Source organism: Dipteris shenzhenensis, chromosome 26 (genome assembly GCF_047967505.1).
Source record: "Dipteris shenzhenensis isolate YYH24624 ecotype China chromosome 26, Dip_SZ_1.0, whole genome shotgun sequence".
NCBI lineage: Eukaryota > Viridiplantae > Streptophyta > Polypodiopsida > Gleicheniales > Dipteridaceae > Dipteris > Dipteris shenzhenensis.
The window spans coordinates 42,078,844-42,104,752 of NC_141621.1; the positions used below are offsets into that span (position 1 = coordinate 42,078,844).

At 43.4% G+C, this 25,909-nt stretch overlaps 1 protein-coding gene across 2 annotated transcripts; it reads left to right on the top strand.

The window, feature by feature from the left end:
* Positions 1–25,909, top strand: LOC147885097 (Mitochondrial substrate carrier family protein). 2 transcript variants are annotated; one of them, XM_087397507.1, is made up of 9 exons: positions 1–265; positions 1,207–1,317; positions 1,399–1,460; positions 1,680–1,916; positions 2,006–2,176; positions 2,406–2,455; positions 2,931–3,060; positions 3,344–3,381; positions 25,444–25,909. In XM_087397507.1, exons 1-9 carry the CDS (start codon positions 241–243, stop codon positions 25,538–25,540), a joined length of 921 nt encoding a protein of 306 aa, XP_087253633.1. In that variant the 5' UTR covers positions 1–240; the 3' UTR covers positions 25,541–25,909. The 2 variants fall into 2 exon arrangements, with proteins under 2 accessions (XP_087253633.1, XP_087253634.1); XM_087397508.1 differs by lacking the exon at positions 1–265 and adding an exon at positions 350–630.

The following is a 25,909-nucleotide window of genomic DNA, read 5'->3' on the forward strand; positions in this document are numbered from 1 at the left end:
CAAAAGTAAAATATGAGAGAGAGAGAGAGAGGGAAGCTTGAGACCCCACCTTGAGACCGAGCGGCGCGGGTCTCTAACCGGTGTGGTGGTAGATGGGCCATGCTATTCGGAATGAGAAGGGGTCAAGGAAGGAGGGCTATGTGTAAAGGGGAATTCCTCGCATTGTATCTTGTCAGCTGGAAGGGACAGATAGTTGATCGTTGATAGTTTACAGTTAATGGTCGAAATCTACCTTCTTCCATGGCTTCTTCAGGCCTCCCCACAGGTTACACTTCCCTCTCGCTCTTTCCCATTTTGTTGTTGGCGGATTTCACCACGGTGGCTCACGTGTTTTCGGTCCATGGATTTTGTATATCTTGTTTTGTTTGCGCGAATTCTTTCCACTGCTGCACAGATGCCTTCAAACTTCTCGTCTTTGCGAGAATGCGGCTGCATTTTAGAGATTCTTTGCTGGGTGTTTCATAATTAAGAGTACTTACCTCGTACTTCCGGTTAATCCTTAGTAGAATGAATAACACTTCCTGACATGCCGTTGTTTAATTTGCCAAATAAGTCGGTCCATAGATCAGAGGAGTTTTTTGTCTGCCTTCTTCTCTAGACCACATCTTGGCATGCTGTTACGTTTGCCAAGTAAGTTGTTCCCTTTATCAAAGGAGTATTTCATGTCTAGCATATTCTCTGCACCACGTCAGTTGTTCAAAAATTAACCTGTTTTGAGTTGCCAGGGCCACACTTCTGTTTTGACGGTGTTTCCCAGGTATTACGCGCCATAATGCTTTACCAATCACATCTGCCATGCAGACCCTCTGTCTTTTTACTCCCACTTGCTCTCTTTGTTATCTGAGGCTGGCAAAGTCACAATCTGTCCGTAGGTTTGCGATTGGTTTTTCACAAGATCGATGCTTGCATATGTACTAATAGTTCTCTCTCTCTCTCTCTCTCTCTCTCTCTCCCCTAGCTTTGCATAAGGTACTCCAAGGTCAAATTGTGTTTTATTGAATTATTCTTTGGATTTCGGGATAGATCAGCCTTACCAGTGCAATGAGTTCTTATTTTTTAAAGATTAGAGACCTCCAAAAGCAGGTCTTTTCTAAAATTTATTAGTGCTAGTGTTTCAATTAGAAGCTGCATAATCAAGATTGACCTTACGATTATCAAGCTTAATTCCAAGCGTTCCCTCTTGCCCTCATTTTTATGATGATGCAGGTACTGAGAAGTCAGAAGGGATAAAGAAATACCCGATTATCAAAATAGTCCAGCACTTTTCCACTAGTGGCGCTGCTGTTTGCGTTGCAACAGGATTGACTCACCCATTGGGTTAGAATTAACGTTACTCTTGCCTTGTCTGCGTTTTTCTATGGGATGCTGTATGTTTTCCTAAGAGTGGCTTGAATACAGATGTTGTGAAAGTGAGGTTGCAATTGGAGCATGTGGGCCAAAGAGCCTCATCAAGCGGAATGGTGTTTACTTTCTCCCAGATTTCTTTGCATCATTCATTTTTGAGTCTCATAAGCTCTACATAAGCAACCCATGAAATATTTTCCGAAGGTTTTAGCAAAAGTTTTGGAACTTATGTAACCGAAGAAACAATTGTTAGTGTAGCACCTAGAAGGGTGCAAATAAATCAGTCCCTGAAGTAATTGCATTTAAATATGCCCATTTTGTTAATTGTCTTGCAGGCACAGAAGCTACTACAGATGGTGCAAAACGAAGGTCCTCAATCTTTGTACAATGGACTGGCTCCTGCATTGTGGAGGTCTGCTGTTTATGGTTGCCTGCGCCTGGGTTTATATGAGCCTTGCAAAGGAGCACTTGATTGGGCTCTTGACTATTCAAATTTGTTCACCAAGTTAGTTGCGGGAGCCCTTTCTGGTGCAGTTGCCACAGCCACAACTAACCCTATAGACATTTTGAAGGTTTTTGATCTCATATCCCTATGGCTGACAATAGGCTTAAAGCACTCATTTGTCTTTTCATATGCTTCTGAACTAGAATTCTGTTGTAGGTACGTATGCAGGTTCCACATAAACCTTTGCATGGTTCTATGGTCAGAGAATTGCAGAATATGCTAGCTGCTGAGGGCTTAGCTGGACTGTGGAGGGGCGTTGGCCCCTCCATGGCAAGGGCTTCAGCTTTAACAGCTTCTCAGCTCGCAACATATGATGAGTCCAAACAGGCAATGTCTTGGTACACACTTACAGAAAATATCTGTTTTTCTTTTCAGAGCTCGTGTACTTCAATTACCTATTTGACTCAGAAAACCTGTATCCAACTTGACTGCCGAATTTATGTTTGAAGTTAGTGGAATTTTGCAATTCCTGCAAAGTCAGGCATTCAGTTGCTTTTCAGATGGTACAATTGTATATTTGGGCTCCTTCAAATTATTATATTTTTTTCCCACACAGCTGATAAGGCATTGGATGACACTGGAGGAAGGATTCTGGCTGCACATAAGGTATTTCTATCATGCAAGACACACGAACATAACTCAAGATTGTAGTTCTGACCTCTTTAAGGGTTCTATTTGGAATGAGCTGCTGGTTTCGTGAATCTTTTGAATATTTTTCTGATGTCCTTTTTGTCATGCTACATCTTCCATTTGCAGTTGCAGTATCTTCAATTATCTCTAGTATCAGTTAGTTAGAAAGGCCTTTGTTAAACCTTTCGAATTTTCAATGAGCACTTTTCACATCAGCTTGATAAAGCACAGTTTATGCATAATTCAAGGGCTATGGCATTTCATACATTTTCAAACAGTCAGATAGATACACAAAAAGACATTGGCCTGTATATTGAAATAACCCTGCTTCGCCAAAGTACATGCCACAAGCAAAGATACAAGTTTTCATTTTTGACTTGAGTTTTGAGGTCCACATCTAACATTACTAATCATAGTGTTGTTCATTTCCTGTACTAACATGTCTGTGTAGTGCAAGTGTTGCCGCAGGTGTAATTGGGACCACTGCAACTGCTCCGATTGATACAGTAAAGACTCGCTTGATGATACAGAGAGAAACATCAAATGCTTTGTATAGAAATGGCCTTGACTGCGCATGGAAGGTGCCCCATTTATTTGCATTTTGGAATTCAATGCATTTTCAAATTACCAACAAATGAAATTGTTATGTTTGAGAATGAAGGTTTTGAGGGACTCATTCTAGATAATTCTTTGACACAGGAAGCCTGCATTTTGTAAGTTTATGAAGTGCTATAAAAAGTTCCCCATCTTAGTGACTTAAAATGAGGCTGCAGATCTTTCCTTCTTTGCAGATCTTTTCTTGTTATCAAATTTTAACTGGTCACACGTCGACCTAATGTACTGGATATGATATTTTGTTTTCAGATTTGGAGCTCAGAGGGATTGCAAGGGCTTTACAAGGGGTAAGGCTCACTTGGTTCTGTTATTTCTTTTATATTCATTCCTATTCTGTTCTTATATGGATTGAAATGCGGTAAGTTCTCTGTACTGCATGTATTGCATCACTCAGTGGTATTCTTCTTAGAGCAATATTTGCAATAAATATGAGCAGGGAAATTTTCTGCTGCTTGGATTTGAAGCCATCATTTTAAGGTGGCTTGCTTTTGCCTATTTAATACTCTCAAATGCTAGTATTGATTTTTGAAAATGTAATGAAAAGTCTATCAAAGATGCCATTCTTCAGTTAGAGATGGAAATGCTCAGCAGTTACATACACTTTGATGCTACCTACTCAATGAGAGAAGTATTGCTTGACCCTTTTCAAGTGTATTATAGATGCATAAAGACTTGCAGACAGGTAGTCAGAGGAGGGTCATTGTATAGATGATGGCTGAATTCTACTTTCTAATTATACGATTGAAGTTTACGCATGTAAGTTTGGTTGTCATGAGTTGACAACACACAGAAAGGTGATTCCTAAGGGTGAATACGTCGCCAATCAATGATAATAGGTTCCAACACTCCCCGCATTAGCATCTGTACAATCAACGCACATCTGCAAAAATCCTCCGTACAAGCTTAAGTATGCTATCCGTATTATTTCCGTACGCTTTTGTACATCCACAGAAATCCTTCGTACACTTTCCGTAGAGTCTTCTGTATGCTTCCACACATCTGCAAAAGTCCATCCATACAGGCAACCCCTATGACCTGTCAGATTTCAGCGCATCCATACATCCCTATGTATTTCTACTCGGTACAAGTGCTTCGGAACCCGTCCATGCAGTTTTCTGATTCTGTCCAATGGCATTTTGAGAGTAAAACTCTACATTTACCCTCCTTTTGGCAGATTTGCCCTCCACATTTGGCGCTTTTGTCAGATTTGCTTTCAATTGCAGTGACATTTGCTTGGTACAGCTTTGCATTTTACACTTTGTTTTGGGTAATTTGTCCTTTAGAATTAGGGGCTTTTGTATTCCGTGCCCTCCATTTGGCAATCTTGCCTCAGGGATTGCTTTACAAGAACATTCAGCCACTATTTGTGGACTCAGATTTGCATTGGCCTTTGTGCAGTCCCATTGGACAGTTTTGGTGCAGACATTTGCCTTTGATCTGGGCCAGTCACTTTTGCAAGATAGCTTTGGGTGGACATACATTGCACTTCTTACAGCCTGTCCTTGCAAGACATTTTTGGGGACAACTTTTGCATTTTGCGTAGTGTTTGAGCAGCCATGTTTGGCACTCACATTTGTAGAGATTGCTGTCATTTTTTACTTGACATTTGCTGCTTGCAGTCAGATTCTTTTAGTAGCCAGCTCTCTGCAATGATAGCCTTGATGCTTTGCAATTTTGCAAGTCTTTTTTGGAAAATTTTCATTTGCAATGGAACCATGAGTCATTTGGAATGCTTGCCCGCTGAGGTACTTGGTGCACCGCTTGTTGGTATCCAGGAATTTCCAGTGTATTGTATCTGGATCCAAGATTAGACCTGTCTCTCTAGCACAGGCATTTGCTGCCCCCGCACCCACTACCACTGCCACTTCTGGTTCATCTACCATTGCTCCCACAAGGCCTGTCGCAGTGCCTCCCACACCCAAACAGAGTCATTGGGAATCAGAGAGATGCACAGGCACATGCATTGATTGCTATGAATAGTAAGAGGGTTGTTATACCTCACATCTGGTGTTGCAAAACAGCCAAGGCTGCAATGGGACACTTTGGCCTGTCTCTATTAGATTCACAATGAGGCATTGCCTATTTGCTCAGGCAGCTGGATATTATTAAGGGGAGCGAAGGGGACACAGCATGGGTGCCTGTCTCACGCAAGTCAAGGATTTTAGAGAGCAGCTCATCAATGTTGATGAAATTGTCCCAGATTCACAGGTAGTGTCCATGATACTTAATGGGCTCCCTAACCCATACCAAGAATTTGCTACGACATTGAGGCTAGTGGCCATGGTAACTCCAACCACTATTCTTTCGCTCAGCTTGGTTCCCAACTCATGCAGGAGGAGCAGAGTATTTCAGAGGAAGAATTAGTAGTTGGCGCTTCTTTAGGTTCAGCAGAGCGGCGGCTGTCTGGAGCATTGCCTAATGATCAAGACATGGCTGCTTCTACTCATACAAATTAAGCCTGTGCCACCGATCACACGGGCAAAGGCAAAGGGGAACAAAATCACAGCAAGCCCAAACCTTCGTTTGGTATCTCATCATCTTCTTCTCTTGCTAACGGGAAGGAGCGCTGTAATTATTGCAAGAAGCCTGCCATGACATCTATGAATTTCGGAAGCGCATTGCTTGGGAAAAGAAAAAACAGTAGTAAGGTCTTCCAATAGTTACAAATGCTCTTGCTGCCCACAATCACTCTCATGAGGCAGCAAACCTGGCTCAAGATGAGTGGTAAAACCATCCTTTACTAATCAAAGGATGGTGAGATCCACTTTAACCACAGCATACATAGTAAATAATCAAATTATTAATCACCACAGATTAAATCACAAGGAGCTAGAGCGCTCCTACTTAGAAACAAAGACACCGATTGGCCCCAAACACTGGCGCCCCTTGCGGTATTTCTGTAATATTCATAAAACCCAAGAGGCTGATTACAAGGTCTCCTGAAAGCTGCACCACAGGCAAACCACTGCCCACAGACTTCCAATATCCTGCACACCCTGCAATTCCTGCTCAACTTCATATGGCGAATGTGCATCCAATCACTAGGAAATCACTCATCCTTCCTTCCGACCAAGCATGCAACAGATCCCAAAGGCATAAACTATCTCTCTGCCCTCTGCACTTGCACAACCAAGTGCCCAACCAAGCAAGCATGGCTAAACAGCTGCAGAAAAGACAAGGACAGCCAAACTCTGGCACAACCAACCAAGGAAACCCTTCCAAAACAGTTCGTCCCAATTTGTAGCCACCCTGGCCATTGGCCAAGAGCATAAATCAGCCTTTCCCTGCCTGGAAACAATACCAAATGCAATAACCAGCCCACAACTAGTCCGAGAATGGCAAAAGCAGGCAAAAACCAGCCTTCCTCTGCCAGGACTCCTCAGAAAACAAGTCGTCTGATGTGGAAAACCTTGAATGCAGCAAGAAACTGAAGATTCAACCCTGGAACAGCTCGAAAGCAACACAGAACAGGTCGCCCCACCTAGAAAAGGCTCAAAATCATCAGCAGCTGACAAAAATCAGCCAGACATCAAATGGTCTTGCTTCTTGCAACCCGAAAAGCAGCAAAATTGATTTGGAGGCTCTTGGCACAAAAACGAATTTTGCTTTTGAGCTTCTGGCAGCCCACCAACAGGCCACAGACTGCCCTGGTAGTCAAAAATCAGCAAGGCAATGTGATAGAATAGCCGTGGAGCACTTTCCCAGCCTGTGACTTGACTCTTCCTATTCTTATGTGGTCCAAAAAACAGCCCTGAAAGAAAATTTCGAGCACATTTTGACTTTTGTGCTTGCTTTTTGGCCTCCTACATGCCAAACAAGTGTCCTGTGCTGGTTTTAGAGTCCCGTGCCAAAAGTAGCAGCAATTTTTAATTGCACCACTCTTTTGCCCTTGTATTGCACACACTGGTCCTAGGAATTAATTGCATAGTAATTGGCCTGCACATCATAGTTTCCAAGGGCCCATGAGGAATTTTAATTCCCCAAGTCCCGCACACGTGGCCAAACTTCCTTGCCCCAGAGGCCCAAGGCAATCACACGTAAATTATGGGAGTCGCAAATCAAAATCCCCATAATTCACATCCTCATGACATACCTTCCTCTTGAGAGAAGGCAAATGTCCACGATTGTCTGCAAACAAAACAACTGAAAAATAAAAAGAAAATAACAAAAATACAAGCCAAATTTGAAAGAACAGCTAACAATGCTGCCAACAGATCAACCAGTCTGAAAGGGTGGCCAACCAACAAACCAACTAAATCTGAAAGGACAGCCAACCATGCCACCAATAGATCAACCAAAATGTCTACATTTATAGAGCCATGGATAACAAATACATAAGCATTGCACATTAGATGCATTATAACTGAGTGACTAATACACCAATCATAGAGGTCCCACGGCAGAAATACTGTGAGCAACTATTACCTCCGGTGAGACATACTGTAACACCAAGCGACCTCTAGATACTCGAGCGTGTCTGTATAGAGGGAGTGGAGGAACTAACAATGTGATAGAATAGCCCTAGAGCACTTTCCCAGCCTGTGACTTGCCTCTCCTTGTTCTTCTGTTGTCCAAAAAACAGCCCTGAAAGCAAATTTTGACTTTTTTGCAGAAAAGACAAGGACAACCAAAATCTGGCACAACCACCCAAAAAAACCCTTCCAAAACAGTCGTCCCAATTTGTAGCCACCCCGGGCATTGCCCAACAGCATAAATCAGCCTTTCCCTACCTGGAAACAATACCAAACGCAATAACCAGCCCTCAACCATTCCGGGAACAGCAAAAGCAGGCAAAAGCCAGCCTTCCTCTGCCAGGAATCCTCAGAAAACAAGTTGTCTGGTCCGGAAAATCCTGAATCCATCAAGGAATCAACCCTGGAACAGCCCGAAAGCAACACAGAACAAGTCGCCCCACCTGGAAAAGGACCAAAATCAGCAACAGTTGACAGAAATCAGCCAGAAATCAAATCGTCTTGCTTCTTGCAGCTTGACTTCAACCCGCAAAGCAGCAAAAACGAACTGATCTGAAGGCTCTTGGCACAAAAGCGAATTTCTTTTTTGAGCTTCTGGCAGCCCACCAATAGCCCTTAGACTGCCTTGGTAGTCAAAAATAGCAAGGCAATGTGATAGAATAGCCCTAGAGCACTTTCCCAGCCTGTGACTTTCCTCTCCTTGTTCTTCTGTTGTCCAAAAAACAGCCCTGAAAGCAAATTTTGACTTCTTTGCTTGATTTGTGGCCTCTTGCATGCCGAACATGTGTCTTGGGCTGATTTCAGACTCGTGTGCCAAAAATAGCAATTTTTAATTGCACCACTCTTTTGCCCCTCTGTTGCACACACTGGTCCTAGGAATTAATTGCCTAGTAATTAGCCTACACATTCATAGTTTCCAAGGGCCTACTAGGAATTTTAATTCCCCAAGTCCCACACATGTGGCGAGCCTTCCTTCCCCCTAGAGACCCAAGGCAATCACAAATTACAGGAGTCGCAAATCAAAATTCCCATAAATTCATATCCTCGAGACAAGTGGGCATTTGTTGTGACTTGCCACTACAATCCGCAGATGCATGCTTCAGCTTTGTCAATTTCAGATTCTATGTTAGTCTGGTATTTTGACAACGGTGCTTCTAAGAACATTACCTGCTATAAATCTCTATTTCGTCCTTGATTGATGCTCCACACGGGGGCATTGTCACTTGTGCAAACAATGCAGCTAAATCTCATAAAAGGGATTGGTCAGGTGTAAGTCACATCAGTGTCAGGTGATGTAATTATACAGTGAAAGAGATTGGTGAGGTGCAAGTCACATCAATGATACAATCGACACTTGTGAAAGATTTATATGTTACAGGTATCAAGAAGAATCTGATTTCTATTTCAGTCATCTCCACACATGGCTTTAGAGTTCTTTTTTATCGTCATCGTTGTGCGGTGTATGATAACCGGCACGATAATTGTATTGTACTCACTGGGACACTTGACAACGGCCTCCGTCACCTTGATATATTTAAAAAACAGGCTGCTATATAAGCTAATGCCATAGCTGAATCTTTGATTTTCAATACTCGCTTATGGCTTGAGAGATTGGGGCATCTAAACTTCAACAGTTTGGTGTAGATCAAATCAAAGGACATGGTGGTAGGTATCCCACCCATGCATGCAGTTACAAAACATGCATGGGAGGGCTGCTTATTGGGAAAAATACATCGGTTCTCATTTCCAAGAGATGGGACCATTGGTGCATCTAGGAAGTTGTACTTGGTACATCGTGACGTATAGGGGCCGATGTGGACAGGATCACATGGGGGCTACTTATACTATGTTACTTTTATGAATTACTTCACCAGGTTTACTTGGATTTATCCCATGAAATCCGAAAGTTGGATGTCTTCTCTTGCTTCAAGCATTTTCTTGCCTTAGCAGAGAATGAGAGTGGGGAAAAATTCTTGATTCTCCACATTGACAGGGGGGTTTGAATAGTGTTTTTAAAGCAGCATCGGTATCATACATCAGTGCACAGTGCCATACACTCTGTAACAAAATGGACTCGTAGAGTGGAAAAATAGAACATCTATGGAAATGGACAGGTGCATGCTTAAGGAGAAGTCTTTGCCCAATAAATTCTGGTTGGATGCTGTTATGTGTGCCAACTATGTGCTCAACCGAGTACCCACTTCATCATTGAAGACCAATGATCCCTTATGAAGCATGGACGGGCCGGAAGCCTATAATCTCACATGCGAGTATTTGGATCTCTTGCATATGCACAGGTTTCCTCTCAACTGAGGCATAAGCTGGATGATAAGCCCATCAAATGCATTCTCATTGGCTATAGCTCACATAGCAAAGAATACAAGTTGTTTCAGCCTAGCACAGGCAAGGTCATTATCAGTAGAGATGGTTTTTGCTAGGAATGCAGCTTTACCTTGGTTGGACTAGAAAAAACAGTCATCACTAGAAGCCTTTGATGTATTTGATAACATATCGTCCTTCTTTCAGTGACACAGATTTAGATGACACTTTGCAGGGTATGACCTCAAATGCGTCTAGCAGCACCATGGGCATGGTATGCCAAGTTACATTCTTTTTTACTACGCCTTGGGTTTCAAAATAGCATAGTTACCAGGGAAATGAGAACGTTTCGGGAATTGGGGGGTTGGAACGGGGGAACGGGAACGGGAATGCCATGTCATACAGCACCATGGGTGGTATGCCAAGTTACATTCTTTTTTACTATGCCTTGGGCTTCAAAATAGCATAGTTACTGGGGAATGAGAACGTTTCAGGAACGTGGGGGGTTGGAACGGGGGAACGGGAACAGGAACGGGAACTAGTAGGACTTAGGAAGTCCATTGAGTGTCGTGGACACTACTTGAGCATCTGAAATAATTTTATCCACATTAATGAGCTGCTCTTGAAAATCCTTGATTTTTGTGATGTATGCATCCATGCTGTCCCCCTCTTCCATTTTGACATTCTCCAATTGCTTGCGGAAGAAAGCAACACGTGCCTCATTGCGAAGATGTCCCACACAGCCTTTGAGTTTTGCAAGACCGAATGTGAGGAATGATATGTCTCTTGACTGAAAAAGCAATGATAGAATGTGCTTGGGCATTTCTACCATCCCATCTGGACTGTTCGGGTGTAGGAGGTGTGGCTGGAGTAGTAGTAGATCCAGAGGTGGCTGTAACAGCTGCACCAGCGGTGGCAGTAGATCCAGAAGTGGCTGTAGCAGCTGCACCAGCTGTAGCAGTAGTAGAAGTGGATGCCACAGAGGAAGGTCGAAGATCCGATCCTGAGACAACACCCCAAAATTTTTTGGCAACCAGCAAATGTTTCACCATGTATGACCACATGGATAATTGGGTCCATCGAGCTTGTCCTCAGTTGAGAACATACCCATCCAATCGTTGCTTCCCATGGCAAAAATAAATCCCTGAAGGAAAAATGTGCGCTCAAGAGTAGCCTCAAGTCTTTCACTACAAAATGAGCTGGCTGTCTATAAATAACAGCAAATGTCAGGCAATGACCAACCAAAAATGGACTGCTCAAACAATGAGCTAAATGCATGTGCTGTCCACAAAAATATGACCTGTAAAACAATATCTGTTCGGTCAAAGGACCCCCCTGCCAAAGATAGCTGTCTTGCAAAATATCAGCCCAAAACAAGGGGCAAATGTTTGCAAATGTATCCAATGATCAATTGAGCTGTAAATGTCCCAGATGGAGGATGCGTGCCTCAAATCTGACAAGACAACAAGCCCAAATCAAGGGGCAAATGCATAATGTACCCAAACTGAGGTGAATAAAGCAAATGTCACTGCAATGGACAACAAATCTGGCAAAAGCCTTGAAATCTGAGAGGGCAAATATGCCAAAAAGAGGGCAAATTGAAAAAAGCCCCAAATTGTGCTGCAAGTTGCAAATGTGATTCAATGTGCTGCAATTCCAAGCCAATGTCAATGTTCCTGCTTGTCAATGTCTACCAAATGCCCAAAATTGGCTATACCAAGCCAATGTCACTGCAAATTTCAACAAAATTGACAAAACCCCTAGTTTCTGGAAGGGCAAAACTGTCAAATTTGGGGCAAATGACCAAAAGCCCCAAATTTTTCTAAAATAAAGCAAATGTGACAAAATAACGTGCAAATCTAAATATATCCCGCAATCTGTCACGAATAGATCCCAAATCCCCAGTGTCGGAGTGGAAATGAAGTCAAAATAGGGCAAATACTGCAAAAGCCCCAAAATGTGACTAAAAGGAGCAAATGTCACTGCAAAATTTGCAAATGTGACACAAAAGCAATCTCCAGAGCAAAATCACCTCAATGTCACTGCAATGTGTGTAAACGTGACACAAAAGAGGGTGAAAAGCTTCAAATCCAATTGTACCAGGTAGATCTGAGTCAAGAGGGAGAGAATCCCAGCCAAATGGTGCTAGAGCAGGTTGGAGTGTTGGTAAACTGAAAAGAAAGCAAGGAGTGAACACAAACTCAGAAATCTTGCTTATAGAATGAAGAAAGACGAGGTCCTTAAGTAGGCACCTCTTACATGATCACTGACATCACTGATGACTTCAGAGCTCCACAATCATCTCCTCAATCTGCTCCTAGATTCTCTCAATCATCCTATGTGGCTTCTACCACCACCTAACTGTGCTTATGGGCACCTAACTGTGCCTCTAGCACACACACATAGAAACCAAGGTGTGCCTGAGGCATATACCTTGAGATATCCCAACAAACCCCCCCTCAAGGGAATGCCTCAGGCTATGTCAAGAATACATCTTAGCACAAGGTGTCACATGCCATCTCATGGTGGTCATGGATCTATCAATGGCTAGGATCTCAAGCTAGCAAGGGTTCCCATGGGTGTAAGGTAAACAAAAGGGATACAAAAGATCTTCCAATGGTTATCTCCCCTGCATGTACATGCACACAATGTCTGCAGGAGGTACCATGGAGAAAACACATACACATGGCCTACATCATATGGTGACCAAAGGGGTGTTTACAAAACACACAAAACACAATAGTTTATTTCATTCATTTTGGAGAACTATCCAGGCTGAGTACCTTGACTCAACAAAAGAGAGATCTGGAGCATACATAGAGATGATTTCAAAAAGCATAATCTTCAAAGGATGCCTTATCTTGTGGAGGCACATCAACTGAAAGTAGATTGGCATTTTCTGTCTTTGAAGTTGCTTCCTTTTTTGCTCTACAAAACCTTTCATGATGATTGTTTTTGCCACAGTGTTTGCGTGGATCGATTTTGAAGCAGTCCTTTGAGAGGTGATTTGTCTTTCCACAATGATTGCAAGGTGAAAACTTGCCCTTCTGGATTTTTATGGCATAGGCTGTGTCATTGCCTTTCCGGAGCTCCATGTGCCTTTCTTCTTCTTGGAGAGCAGAGATAAGACCTTCAAGATTAGGATTAGGAAGATTTTTTAAAGTGGTAACAATATGATCATAATCTTCAGGCATACTCTTGAGCAACACTGCCATTGCATCATCTGTAGTGATAGGAGAGTTGATAGAAGCAAGTTGAGTCATAAGACTCCGCATGTAATTGACATGGGCAGCCAAAGGAGTGCCACTAACCATCTTCAATTCAAAGAAAGAAATTTTGAGTGATAATTTTGAGATGTGAGAGCTAGCACCAAAAATAATGTCAAGCTTCTGCCAAGCTTCTGAAGGAGACTCTAAGTCAGAGATGTGATGAGTATAATCATCTCCTAAAGCAAGAGCAATGATGCCATGTGCTTTCTCCTCTCTAGCGGGATCCCTTGCCGAGCGTGTCGGAGCTGAGGATTCTCTAGCATTGGAGGTTGTTGAAGAAGAAGTTGAAGCCGGTTTGACAACTCCCCAGAGGTTTTCCCTCATCAATGCAAATTTCACCTTCATCTGCCATGTGTGGAAGCCCTTACCATTGAACTTATCTATATTCAATATGGTAGCCATGAGAGGGTCTAACCCAGGTATTGGGCAGTGTCTTCTCTCTTACAAGGCTAGACTGAAAAGCTTCAAAGTATAAGCATTTAATGTAGCAAAGACTTGTGACCAAATTTCAATCAATGATGCTCTCACTTACATGCTTCACAGAGGTGGCTAAATGAAAGCTTTCCAGTCAAATCCAGGTATAGCAACTTAAAATAAAGTTGTAGCCACAGTTGTACTGATGCTTTTCAAAACTTCAAAAACTCAGAAATGCTAAAGTAGCATCTAATGTAGCATCACTTTCACAACCTTGTCAAAACTGTCAAAAACAGAGGCCTGAACTTGGAGGGCTTGTATCTTACTCTCCAAAGGAAAGAAAAAGGGGCTTTCTGAAGCAAAAGAAAGCTCTTATACCAGAGAAGATCCACTGAGGAGGAGAGGCGCAATTCCGCGTCAGGTCGCCATAGCTCGCTTCTTCAAAGTCGACTGGTTTTTCTCTGTTTTCTCCTTGAATATGCAGCCATTGCTGCTCAGATTTCAGCACAAGATAGCCCAAGGTATGGAGAAGCTTCCCCTGAAAGGAATTAGAGAAAGAAGGAGCAGGCATAGAGAAAACGTAGAACAGATATTCGACGATCTGCGTGAAATGGCGACCAGCAGAGATGGAGATGCTTCAATTCCTTGCAGCCAAAGGTTCGCCCCTTTGAGAGGTATCTCCAGCAGGAAGGGCTTGGAGAAAGGCGGAGAACTGAGGGAGAACAGGCTTTAGCAAGATTTGGGAAGAAAGAGGAGAAATGGTGAAGATGATAGAAGAAGAAGAAGATGATGTGGCAGAAATGGGCTCAAGGGGGATCAAAGGGCTCTGATACCATGTTGGTAAACTGAAAAGAAAGCAAGGAGTGAACACAAACTCAGAAATCTTGCTTATAGAATGAAGAAAGATGAGGTCCTTAAGTAGGCACCTCTTACATGATCACTGACATCACTGATGACTTCAGAGCTCCACAATCATCTCCTCAATCTGCTCCTAGATTCTCTCAATCATCCTATGTGGCTTCTACCACCACCTAACTGTGCTTATGGGCATCTAACTGTGCCTCTAGCACACACACAGTTGTATGAATTCCTGTCCGGCCAATATGGTGCAGGACAGGGTCATTTGTATGCGGGCAGCTCAAAAATTTCAAAAAACGTTGAAATCGGACCTCAAAAAGTCAGAAAACAGTCGTTGGACTGTTTTTATGCTTAAAAAACAGGTTTCTGGCGATGAAATGAGGCACCGGACTGAGCTGGAGCAAAATGGCAGGCAGGAGCAATGGGAGAGCACGAGGGAAGTCAGGTAGGAGCAAGAGAACCTGCTCTGATACCATTGTTGGGTGTAGGAAGCAATAAAATGGGAGTGGAGAGTGCGGAAAGTAAACAACAAGCTGGTGCAAACCGTAGTACTACTCAAATGGATAAGAGGAAAATACAAAGGGTGGCCTATATGGCCCCCAAGTCAACCATATGGTTGACCAAAGAAGTCAACGAGTTGACCTGACCTACAAGGCTCATACAGGGCTAAGTGCTAACAAGAATAACCAGATGTAGCAGCTCTAAGCGTTCCATTTTAGCTTTATACTTTTACAGGCACAAAATCCTTAAAAAGCTGAAACATCATCCTTATGCTCAAGAGCATCCTTTGCTGAATCACTATTGGATTCAAAGTCTTCATCTGGTCGAAATCCAAGGTATGGCTCAAGAGTGCAATCTGCCCTGAACTTGCTAAGCAAATGCAAGTTTGCATTAACAAATACAAGGTCATTTGCCTTCTGAGCCCTAAGCATTGAGGCCCGAGAGCTTAGAGTGGTTGTGGATGAGTGGGTGAGGAGAGAGCTTAGAAGGGAGTGGAAGGGGCTGAGCCTTGAGGCCCAAGAGCTTAGAGAGGGGAGTGGGCTGAGAGGGGGCTGAGTGGATGAGAGCTCAGAGAGGGGGCTGAGTGGGCTAATTGCTTTAGAGAGGGGGTTGAGAGGCTGAGTGGCTGAGTGGAAGGGGGTGGAGAGTGGTTGGAGAGGGCTTCAAGTCCCCCATTGGCGCCAAAACGGTGCTCTTGTGCATCCCTAAACTCTGAACACCGGAGACCCAGCCCAGAACGCCTTTCGGCCGCATTCCCGGAACGTTTCCCGGGCGTTCCCACTTCTGGGAATGTTCCCATGCATTCCCAGACGCCTTCACAGTGCCATCCACTTGGGAACGGTGTTCCCACATTCCAAGATGACGGAACGCCGTTCCCTGGTAACTATGCAAAACAGCCCCCCTACAAAGGCCACTCTTTATGTCTGAAAGAGTGAATCAGAAATTCTGATTTTTATGTGGATGACATGCTTATAACTGGACTCGACACACATAAAATGGCAGATTTCAAGGCAAATTTGCAGAACTCATTGGCAATGTCAAAAAGAGCAGGTTGCACTATTATTTGGGCATCCAATTTGCTAATGTTGAGGGGGGCATAATGATGAGCCAATCCAAATATATTGGACACCTTTTGCAGCGCTTCCGATTCGAAAATTGTAAGCCAATTTCTACTTCATTGGAACCTGGCTTCCTTTTCCTCCGAAGATAGGAGTGCCCTTTTTGATGCCAATATTTATCAGCATGTTGTGGGCTGCCTTATTTACTTACGTCATATCTGGCCTGATTTGCATTATGTCGTTTCCTAGTTAAGCAGGCACATGTGCAAGCCCATCACACAGCATTGGCAGGTAGTGAAGCGGGTTTTTTGTTACTTGAAGGCCACACAACATTTGGGACTGTTCGGACAGTGATTGGGTAGGTTGTTACGACATGAGGGTGTCTCATAGTGGCATTTGTTTCATGCTTGGCTCTTCATGCATTTCAGGGTTTAGTAAGAAGCAGCCTACAGTTTCTAGTTTGAGTTGTGAAGCTGAGTACAGGGCAGCCTTCATAGCCATTGTAGAGTATGTTTGTCTTTGTAAGTTACCTGTAGATCTTGATGTGAGCCAGACCTTCTCTACCATGATCTACATTGAACAGCCAGAGTGCTTTGGACGTTGTGCATAATCCTATCTTCATGTGCATACCAAGCACATTGAGGTGCACTACTTGGTCAACAGTTGACTTTGGTCAACCAGCCACCTGTTATACTTTCTCTCCCTCGTCTAGTGTCTTGAGGTAGATCTCCTTTGGGAGCGAGACTCTAGGCGCTCCACCACTCATGGACCTTCCACCTCAGACTCCTATTCAATCACAACCACCACCACACAGGACATGGACCTGAGACTCTAGTGAGGGACTCTCACTCTAGGATTTCTCAAACTATGACTTCGATATCCAACAATGACACCAACCACAAAGGGCCAGGTACAAAACGAAACCATCGAGAAAGGGCCAAGTGCAAAATGAAACTATCCACAAAGGGCCAGGTTGATGGATTCATCCACCTACATAGGGTTTCATTGACATAAGAAACTAAAAAGTCATTTCTCAAAGCATAATCTCTGTCATCCTATGATTCATTAGCAACCACAAGCCTGCAAGATCATCTGTCGTCGAGTCGTCTTCAAGAATACAGGCCTGTCTCTTTGTATTGTGCATTATAAGCCTTCTTGTAGTAGAACTTTACTGAATGACTTCTCTCCCACAATACTCACATGCAAGTTTGCCCTTTATATTTTTGTTCTTCGTCTTCTTTTCATGTTTCACTGCGAATGCTAGTTCTCCTCCAAGGAATGATTGTTTCAAATCAACTTTCTTCCTAAGAAGCATTGAAACTATGCATTAAAGTCCATCTTTCTGAACTTAGATCTGCATATGTGGGGAAGAATTTCCTTGGGGTCTTCATCCTCCATTAAGAGCATGTAACTGCTCAAGATATCTTGCATTTGATTGAGATGTGTGCCCAAGCTTGCCTTCAGCCATATGTAGACCGAACAATCTTGCTTCAGAACTATCTTAGAGCTCTCCAAATTTTTTCCAAACAAGGTCTTTAGCATGTTCCAATTCTTTGCTGCTGCCTTCATTACATCAACATGATGGGATAGTTAGGTCTTGGAGCTTTGCCAAGGTCTCCCAGGCTGATATTTTTTCGGCTCCTTGATTCAGTTTCTTCTCTGTACCAGATGCCACACCCCAAAGTCCTTTTTCCAGGATGGAAATTTCATTCCATTAGATTTTGGTTCCATTATAAGAGGCTTCTCCATGTCTACGAGCAAAACCTGGCTCTAATACCAATTGTTGGAAAGTGGAAGCAAAACCTGACTCACAAACTATGTCACTCTCTCAGAAGTATTTGAACTGTAAGCATGAATGAAGAACAGATTTGACAGAATATGAAGCAAAACACTTTATAAAACTGAGATCATCCCTATTGGGCTTGTTGCTCGTAAACATGTCTTACTAACAATTGCTCACAAGTGTCATCCTGCTTCAACATGTTTCCACTTGCTTGGTACTATTTCTTTTTGTTTTTCAATAGTATGCTTATTAAGAAATGAAATGTTTTCCTACTGTTCAGTTACGAACAATGGGGACTAGGTCTAGCATTTGAGGGTGGACCCCCTTGCTTGGGGTTATGGGCATTAGTGACCCACAAGAGTGATGGCCTTGTGGATTGGGCAAGCCAAGAGTTGAAACCTGAGCTTGAAGTCCTCCTTTTTGTTGTCTACCTTGCACATATGCTCTTGAGTCTTGTATCTAGGTCCTAGGTTTTCACTGAGTTCATCAATTTGGAAGGTGCATTGCACCTTGGTCTTGTATCTCCATTTTCAAGAATAAAGTGAGCCTGGATAAGGGGGGGGCGCCGTCTTGGCCCCTCAATCATATTGCATTTTCCAATGATGTCACTTTGTGTTTAAGCTGTATAAGTCTTAATTCCAGCTTAATTGCAAACTCTTAAGTTCAAGTATATGTGTTTGGCAACTCGCAATCATCTCATTCAAACGCCTCTGCAAAATCCGTTGTCTGAATTGATAGAAAGCACCAAGTAGTTTACATTGGTATCAGAGCTTAGGCAGTGGTCCTGTACTCTATGCTTTCTCTTGTTGAGTCTCTCCTTCATTGAGTCATCTTGTCATCATGGCAGCCAATGGACCTGACCCTCCTTCTAACCTGCATGAGTTGAGTGCTCTCTTGGCAAACATTTCTCAACAGGTTCAAGTGCTGGAAAGCAGCCAAGCAGAAACTCATGACATAGGGCCCCAATCCCAAGGAAGAGGCTGTGCGGACAACACCAACTCCAACAAGGAGGGAAGATCATCCTCTTCTTCCCCTCCTCGAGGTAGACGGCGTCATCGGAGTCCATCTCCTTCGAGACGTCCACGGAGATGAAGGTATGCAAAGCATAAGGTACCTCTTGGAGATAAGCTCTTTAAGTTTACTAAGTACAAGGGAGAGGACAAGCCCGAGGTCTTGCTGGCCTGGATCCGAGACCTCGAGTATTTCTTTGAGGGGGACGAGTACGAAGACAAGGCGAAGATTCGGTTTGCCGTCCTGCACATGCAAGACCGTGCTTCACTCTGGTGGGCAGCTATGGTCAACACTGGACAGCAAGCCCACACCTGGAAGCACTTCAAGAAGAACTTGATGAGGCACTTCCCGCCTAAGGAGTTTAAGAGAGATACAATGGTGCAGTGGGACATCCTCTGCCAACGCCAAGAAGAGAAAGTCAGTGAGTATGTTGATCGTTTTTGGGATACTTTGTTAAAAGTTCAAGCATTCAGTAGGAAGGATAAAAAAGAGTAGCAAAGGAAGTTCTTTGCTGGCCTATGGTATATCGTTCAGCATGAGGTGGACATTGCCACTCCTACTTCTCTCGAAGACACCATCAACATCGCCTTGAAGGTGGAGAAGAAACAATCTTTCTCCAACAAGTGGAATGGCAACAACAACAAGCGGAAGTCCCAGGGAACCTCTTCCAAGGAACAAAAGGGTAAGGAGACATCAAAGGACGCACCAAAAGAGCAAAAGTCAGCGAGCCAGCCTCCTTCGAAGAAAGCAGCCTGCACTTTCAACTCATTGTCTCCACAACAGAAGCAAAAGTATTACTCCGAAGGGCGGTGTTTCAAGTGTGGCGATCGAGGCCACAACTTCTACGAATGCCCTCAAGCTGCCAAAAATAGCAGCAACAAAGAAGCAGCCCTCAAAAAGCCAGTTTTGGTAGTTAACAAGATGGAAGCACCTCCAGAAAAGGGAGCTGTAAACGACACCCATAGTTTGTTGAAAACATGGGGTTAGGTAAAGGATCAATTGGCTTTGTTTTTGTTCGATAGTGGAGCTACTCACAACTTTATTTTGCATGAGATGGCACAGAACTTGGGATAGTCCTAGAGGATAAAGGAGAAGCCTTGGAGGCAACTGCAGCCTTCAAGAACGAAGAAGAGAAGGCGTACCCCATCATCGGCAAGCTTCGGGTACACATCCAAGGGTACTTGGATCATCTACCCTTCATGGTGACACCACTTCAAGGATCAGATGTAATTCTCAGCATGCCCTGGCATAAGCAAGTCAAACCCGGAATCGATTATGTGAAGAATATTCTAACCCTCCAACATAAGGGTAGAGATGTGAGCATTACAGCGGGAGTTTCAAGAAACACCATTCCTATGGTAAGTCATGCACGATCTCCCAATTTGCTTAAGAAAGGAGTATGTTCTTTTCTAGTGTTTGTACGCGATAAGCAACCAAGTGAAGAAAAGTCAGATCCTCTCACAAAAGAAAGATTAGATTTCCTTCAGGAATTCTCTAGTTGCTTCTCTCAGGGACTTCCTAGTCATCTCCCTCCTGAGAGACCAGAGGATCACAAAATTGACATAGTTCCAGGGTCTTCACCTCCAAATAGACCCCCATATAGAGTTAGTCAATCTCAACAAGATGAAATCTTCAAGCAAGTCCAAGAACTCTTGGACAAGGGATTGATCCAACCCAGTAGTTCTTCTTTTTGCTCTCCTGTCTTACTAGTCCAAAAGAAGGATAAAACCTTCAGGATGTGCATAGACTATAGAGCCTTAAACAAACAGACGGTTAAGAATCGTTTCCGGATTCCTCGTATAGACGATATCTTTGATCGCTTAGGAGGATTTGAAATTTTCAGCCGCATAGATCTTAAGAGTGGCTACCATCAGGTACGAGTTGTACCTGAGGACATTCATAAAATAGCCTTCCGAACCACATTTGGGCTGTATGAATATATGGTAATGCCATTTGGCCTTACTAATGCCCCAGCCACGTTCAATCGGCTGATGGAACGGTTGTTCAGGAACTATAGACAGTTCACTGCCGTCTTCTTTGATGACATCCTTATTTTCAGCAAGAATAAGGAAGAGCATAAGGAACATCTAAAGATTGTATTTCAAATCTTAGCTGAAAATGCTCTTCACATCAATGAGAAGAAAAGTGAGTTCTTTCTTCCTGAGATTCACTATCTTGGTCACATTATCTCACGAGAAGGTGTCCGTATGGACCCAGCCAAGATACAGACAATTGTAGAGTGGCCTGACTTGAAGAATGCCCATGAGGTAAGGTCTTTTCTAGGCCTATGCTCATATTACCGAAGGTTTATTTGGCATTTTGCTGAACTTGCAGCTCCTCTACATGATCTCACTAAGAAAAATCTGAAGTTCAGATGGACCCAAAAAGAAAAGGACTCTTTTAATGCTCTAAAGCATGCCTTGACTACAGCTCCTGTACTTATCATTCCTGACTTAAGGAAATCATTCCTAGTAGCAGCTGATGCCAGTGGTGATTGCCTTGGGGCTTCTCTTACCCAGGATGGTCATGCTGTGGCCTTTGAAAGCCGATGGCTAAGAGATGCTGAACTTCATTATGATATCTATGAAAAAGAACTCTTAGTTGTAATTCATGCTCTCAAACTTTGGAAACATTATCTTTTAGGGATAGATTTTCTTGTAAAAACTGATCATGAAAGTCTTGAATATTTTCTAATTCAACCTCTGATCAGAGAGAGACATATGAAATGGTCTACCTTTCTGCAATCATTTCATTTTCAGATACAATATACTCCTGGAAAAGAGAATGTAGTGGCTGATGCCCTTTCTCGTAGACCACGGCTTCACCATATTTCAGCTCCCTATCATGATGAGCTAACAGCCCTCAAAGAATTCTATGAGGGAGATGCTGATTTTGCTCAGCCATGGGCACATTTGAAAGATGGAGGCACCCATCATGCCTACCACATCAGGGATGGCTATTTATTCATGGAGAACAAACTATGTATCACAAAGCAGCTTAGATCTAAAGTGATGGAGGAAAGCCATAACCCACCCTATACTGGTCATAGGGGTATTGTGGCCACTTTTTCAGCCATGGATAAAGTTTTCTACTGGCCTAACATGCAAAAGGACACTGCTGCCTACATTTCAGCTTGTCTCGCATGTCAAAAAGCTAAGTATGAGAGAGGAAAACCCAAGGGTTTACTTCAGCCCCTACCCATTCCTGAGAGACCATGGGAACACATCACCATGGACTTCATTACAGGAAATCCCAGGACCAATCAAAATCATGACATGATTTGGGTGATAGTAGATCGATTCAGCAAGCAAGCCCACTTCATTCCTTGCAGAAAGAATCTCAAGGCACCTGAAGCTGCCCATTTATTTATTAGACACATCTTTAGACACCACGGCATGCCCAAGTCTATAGTATCAGATAGAGACTCAAAGGTCACTAGTAACTTCTGGCAGGCTTTGTTTGAGAACCTTGGAACTCTTCTAAGTTTCTCCTCAGCTTTTCATCCTCAAACGGATGGCCAAACTGAAGTTACGAATAGTACACTCTTGGATTTGCTGAAATTTTATGTGCATGACCAGCAAACCTTTTGGGAGAAATTCCCTCCTCTTGTGGAGTTTGCTTATAACAACACAATTCATTCCTCCACTAGAAAAGCTCCTTTCGAAATTGTATATGGTAGATCTTTACCAACTCTACTCATGCAAACAAAAGAGAAAATCTTTGCCGCTGATCAATTCGTGGAGGATTATGACTCTGCTTATGCCACGGTTCGAGCAGCCATTCAAAAGGCATAGGAGAAACAAAGAGCAGCTGCAAATAAAAGACGGAGGGCGTTTGCAGTGAAAGAAGGCCAATGGGTCTTATTGAAATTTGAGAAAGCCCGGTTAAAAACCAAAGTGGGCAAAAAGCGCATCTACTTCAAGCTATCCTTTCGATATTATGGTCCTTTTCAGGTGTTGCAGGTAATAAATGATGTCTCAGTCCGATTGAGACTTCCAGAGCATTGGAAGATCCACAATGTCTTCCACGTAAGCTTGGTGAAACCCTTCATTGGGGAACCACCTCAAGAGCCCACACTGGACGATGCACCTGAAGTAGAGGACACTGAGATCTTGTTGATCCCAGAGCAAATTATTTTGCATAACTTCACTACGGGACGTTGAGGCACGACTCGCAAAATGTACCTTTTGAAGTTCAGAGGGCTCCCATCCACCGATGCCCAATGGGTGGACAGAGCTACATTTCAGGAGTGTCCTGAAATCCTGGATGCTTATGAGGAAGCATTTCAGTTGCGGACAACCGAATGAAAGACGGAGGGAATGTCATCCTGCTTCAACATGTATCCACTTGCTTGGTACTATTTCTTTTTGTTTTTCATAGTATGCTTATTAAGAAATGAAATGTTTTCCTATTGTTCAGTTACGGACAATGGGGACTAGGTCTAGCATTTGAGGGTGGACCCCCTTGCTTGGGGTTATGGGCATTAGTGACCCACAAGAGTGATGGCCTCTCTTTGAGAGGGACATCTGGAAACCACACCCCACCTGAGTACCCAAACATGGGACCAATCAAATGCACAGATTGCATACCGACCTAGGAACCATTCAAGAGAATGTTCCCTGGGTGTGGGCCTGGTAGCATGCCAAGAGTAATGGAGATACAAGATAAGACGACAAACAAATGAGCTCAGTATGGCTCAATTATGACCTTAGAGTACGTCAATAGATAGTCTAAGCTGTGAGGAACCCGTGGGTGCGATCAGAATTGAATTCTGACAACTTTGAAATTTTAGGGTTTTTGGGAGTGACAAGTGGCAGACTGCCACATGGAATCTGAGCTGGCAGGTCAGTCCACCTGTCCCACACATGTGGCAGCATGCATGGCAAGTGGCAGGGCATGCAGGCCAAGTGTTTGGCCCCAAATCTGGTAGATTTGGGGCAGGTTGTGGGCTGTCCTCTTTGGGACTGCAGCCCACCAAAAATCTGGGACAAGTGTCCACCTTCCACTCTAGGCCTAGGGGGGGGGCTGAGCCTATAAAAGAAGGCCTCTCCCCTTCATTCCTCGCATGAAAAATTCGTCACTTTTCTTCTCTCTCCTTTTGGATGATGCAGCAGAACCTCTCCAGCTCCTTGGGTGCAGCCAGCTTCTCCCCAGGCCATTCTCTCACCTTAGCAGCACTTTCTCTCTCTACAACAGCACATTCTCGCTCTACAGTTCCAGCCCCTCCTCTCCAGAAATCTGCCCCCGCTCAGCTCTTCTGGAATAGCAGTAGCATCCTCTCTCCTTCTCCTAGCCTGGAGCAGCCACAGCCCCTTTCTCTCTCCTGCTGCAGTCTTTCTCTCTCTACTGCAGAATTTCTCTCTCTACTGTTCCAGCCCATTTCCTTTGTAGAAATCTGCCTTTCTGTGCACCTGCTGTTTTTCTAAGCTGTTCTCATTCCAGCCTCATTTCCACACTCTCCTCACCTAAGGTAGCTTCAGAGGCATCAAGGACTTCATCTACCTAAGGGTCAAGTCACGAAGGGAGCCTGTATTGTCAAGTTTATCTCATTTACAGCACTATTTCATGTTGTTTCTACTATCTTTCTAGAAACTAGTGCTTGTCTCTAATGTTGGATGTAAGTGGTGATTGTTGCAGGCTTCTTCCTTGTGGATTGGGCAAGCCAAGAGTTGAAACCTGAGGTTGAAGTCCTCCTTTTTGTTGTCTACCTTGCACATATGCTCTTGAGTCTTGTATCTAGGTCCTAGGTTTTCACTGAGTTCATCAGTTTGGAAGGTGCATTGCACCTTGGTCTTGTATCTCCATTTTCAAGAATAAAGTGAGCCTGGATAAGGGCGGGGGCCCGTCTTGGCCCCTCAATCATATTGCATTTTCCAATGATGTCACTAGCTGTATAAGTCTTAATTCCAGCTTAATTGCAAACTCTTAAGTTCAAGTATATGTGTTTGGCAACTCGCAATCATCTCATTCAAACGCCTCTGCAAAATCCGTTGTCTGAATTGATAGAAAGCACCGAGTAGTTTACAACAAGAAAGCTGACTTATATACAAAGCACTCGACCACCCACGAACTCTGTTGCTACACAACGACTCTCTTTGAACCTGACATATAAACCCACACACAGAGTGTAAAAGAGAGCCACCTTGCTCAACACCGCCAACATGCTGGGAATACAAAACTACCTGTGTTTTATTGGCCTGCCACAGCCTATGTATGCATAGACGATGCTATGTTGTATTGCATGGCCAGCCCTAAACTCCTAAAGTCCTCAAACAAGGTTTAAGTACCCAACTTCATAGCCCCTCAAATTTCTGAGGTTGGCTGTAAATGTTGAGGATTTAAAATAATTCAGTCCATTGACTAGATTGGAGATCCTATCAAGCCATGATTGCATATACCCTTGCCAAGCTTAAAGATATTATTTCTGATTCATTCCCTAAAGATATGACTAAGGTAGGTGTTACGAGGGAAGAATACCAAGGGGTCCTTACATTGAATTCTTTCCTGGATGAACTCTTATGGCTGTGATTAAATGCAGGAGTTTTACAGCTGCTTTGTTGTGTAAATGGATTCATGATGTGAAGCTTTATCTTTGGCTCTGTGCTCATGTGACTCTTTAGCTCCACTTACTTCTGCAACACTTTTCAATGCTCTGTATAAGCAGTTGGTCAGCACTGTTTGCAAGACTTGGCCCACAGACAGCAATCACATTTTTGGTTTATGAGAAACTCCGACAGCTCGCAGGTATGAAAGCATTATGATGGAAGAGGCATTCAAATTTTTTGTAGCAGTTGTTTGTTCCTATTACCATTCTAGTCATGTTCCACTATAGTACCCTTCAGGGAGCAATATCTAGCAACTGTTGCTACTGACATTCTGGCAACATATCATTATATCAGTCCCAAATGGATGTATCATAGATTATTGATTCTAAGAGCAAAATGGTCAAAATGGGATGTTTTGATGACATTACTACTGCTTACTGAAACCAATGATTTGTTCAAGGAAAAAAAGTGCCGAAGGCCTATTTTTAAGCACATGGGAGGAAAAGGTTCCCACTTAATCTCTGGATACCTGAAGTTCTCAGTATGATGAAATATGTAAACAATACGGCAAGAAGGGATTATTTT

Coding starts and splice junctions, on each gene's coding strand:
- LOC147885097 (XM_087397507.1), top strand. CDS start 241: ATGGCTTCTTCAGGCCTCCCCACAG. Junction 1,318..1,398: donor AGGATTGACTCACCCATTGG/GTTAGAATTAAC, acceptor GCTTGAATACAG/ATGTTGTGAAAGTGAGGTTG. Junction 2,456..2,930: donor GGATTCTGGCTGCACATAAG/GTATTTCTATCA, acceptor ATGTCTGTGTAG/TGCAAGTGTTGCCGCAGGTG.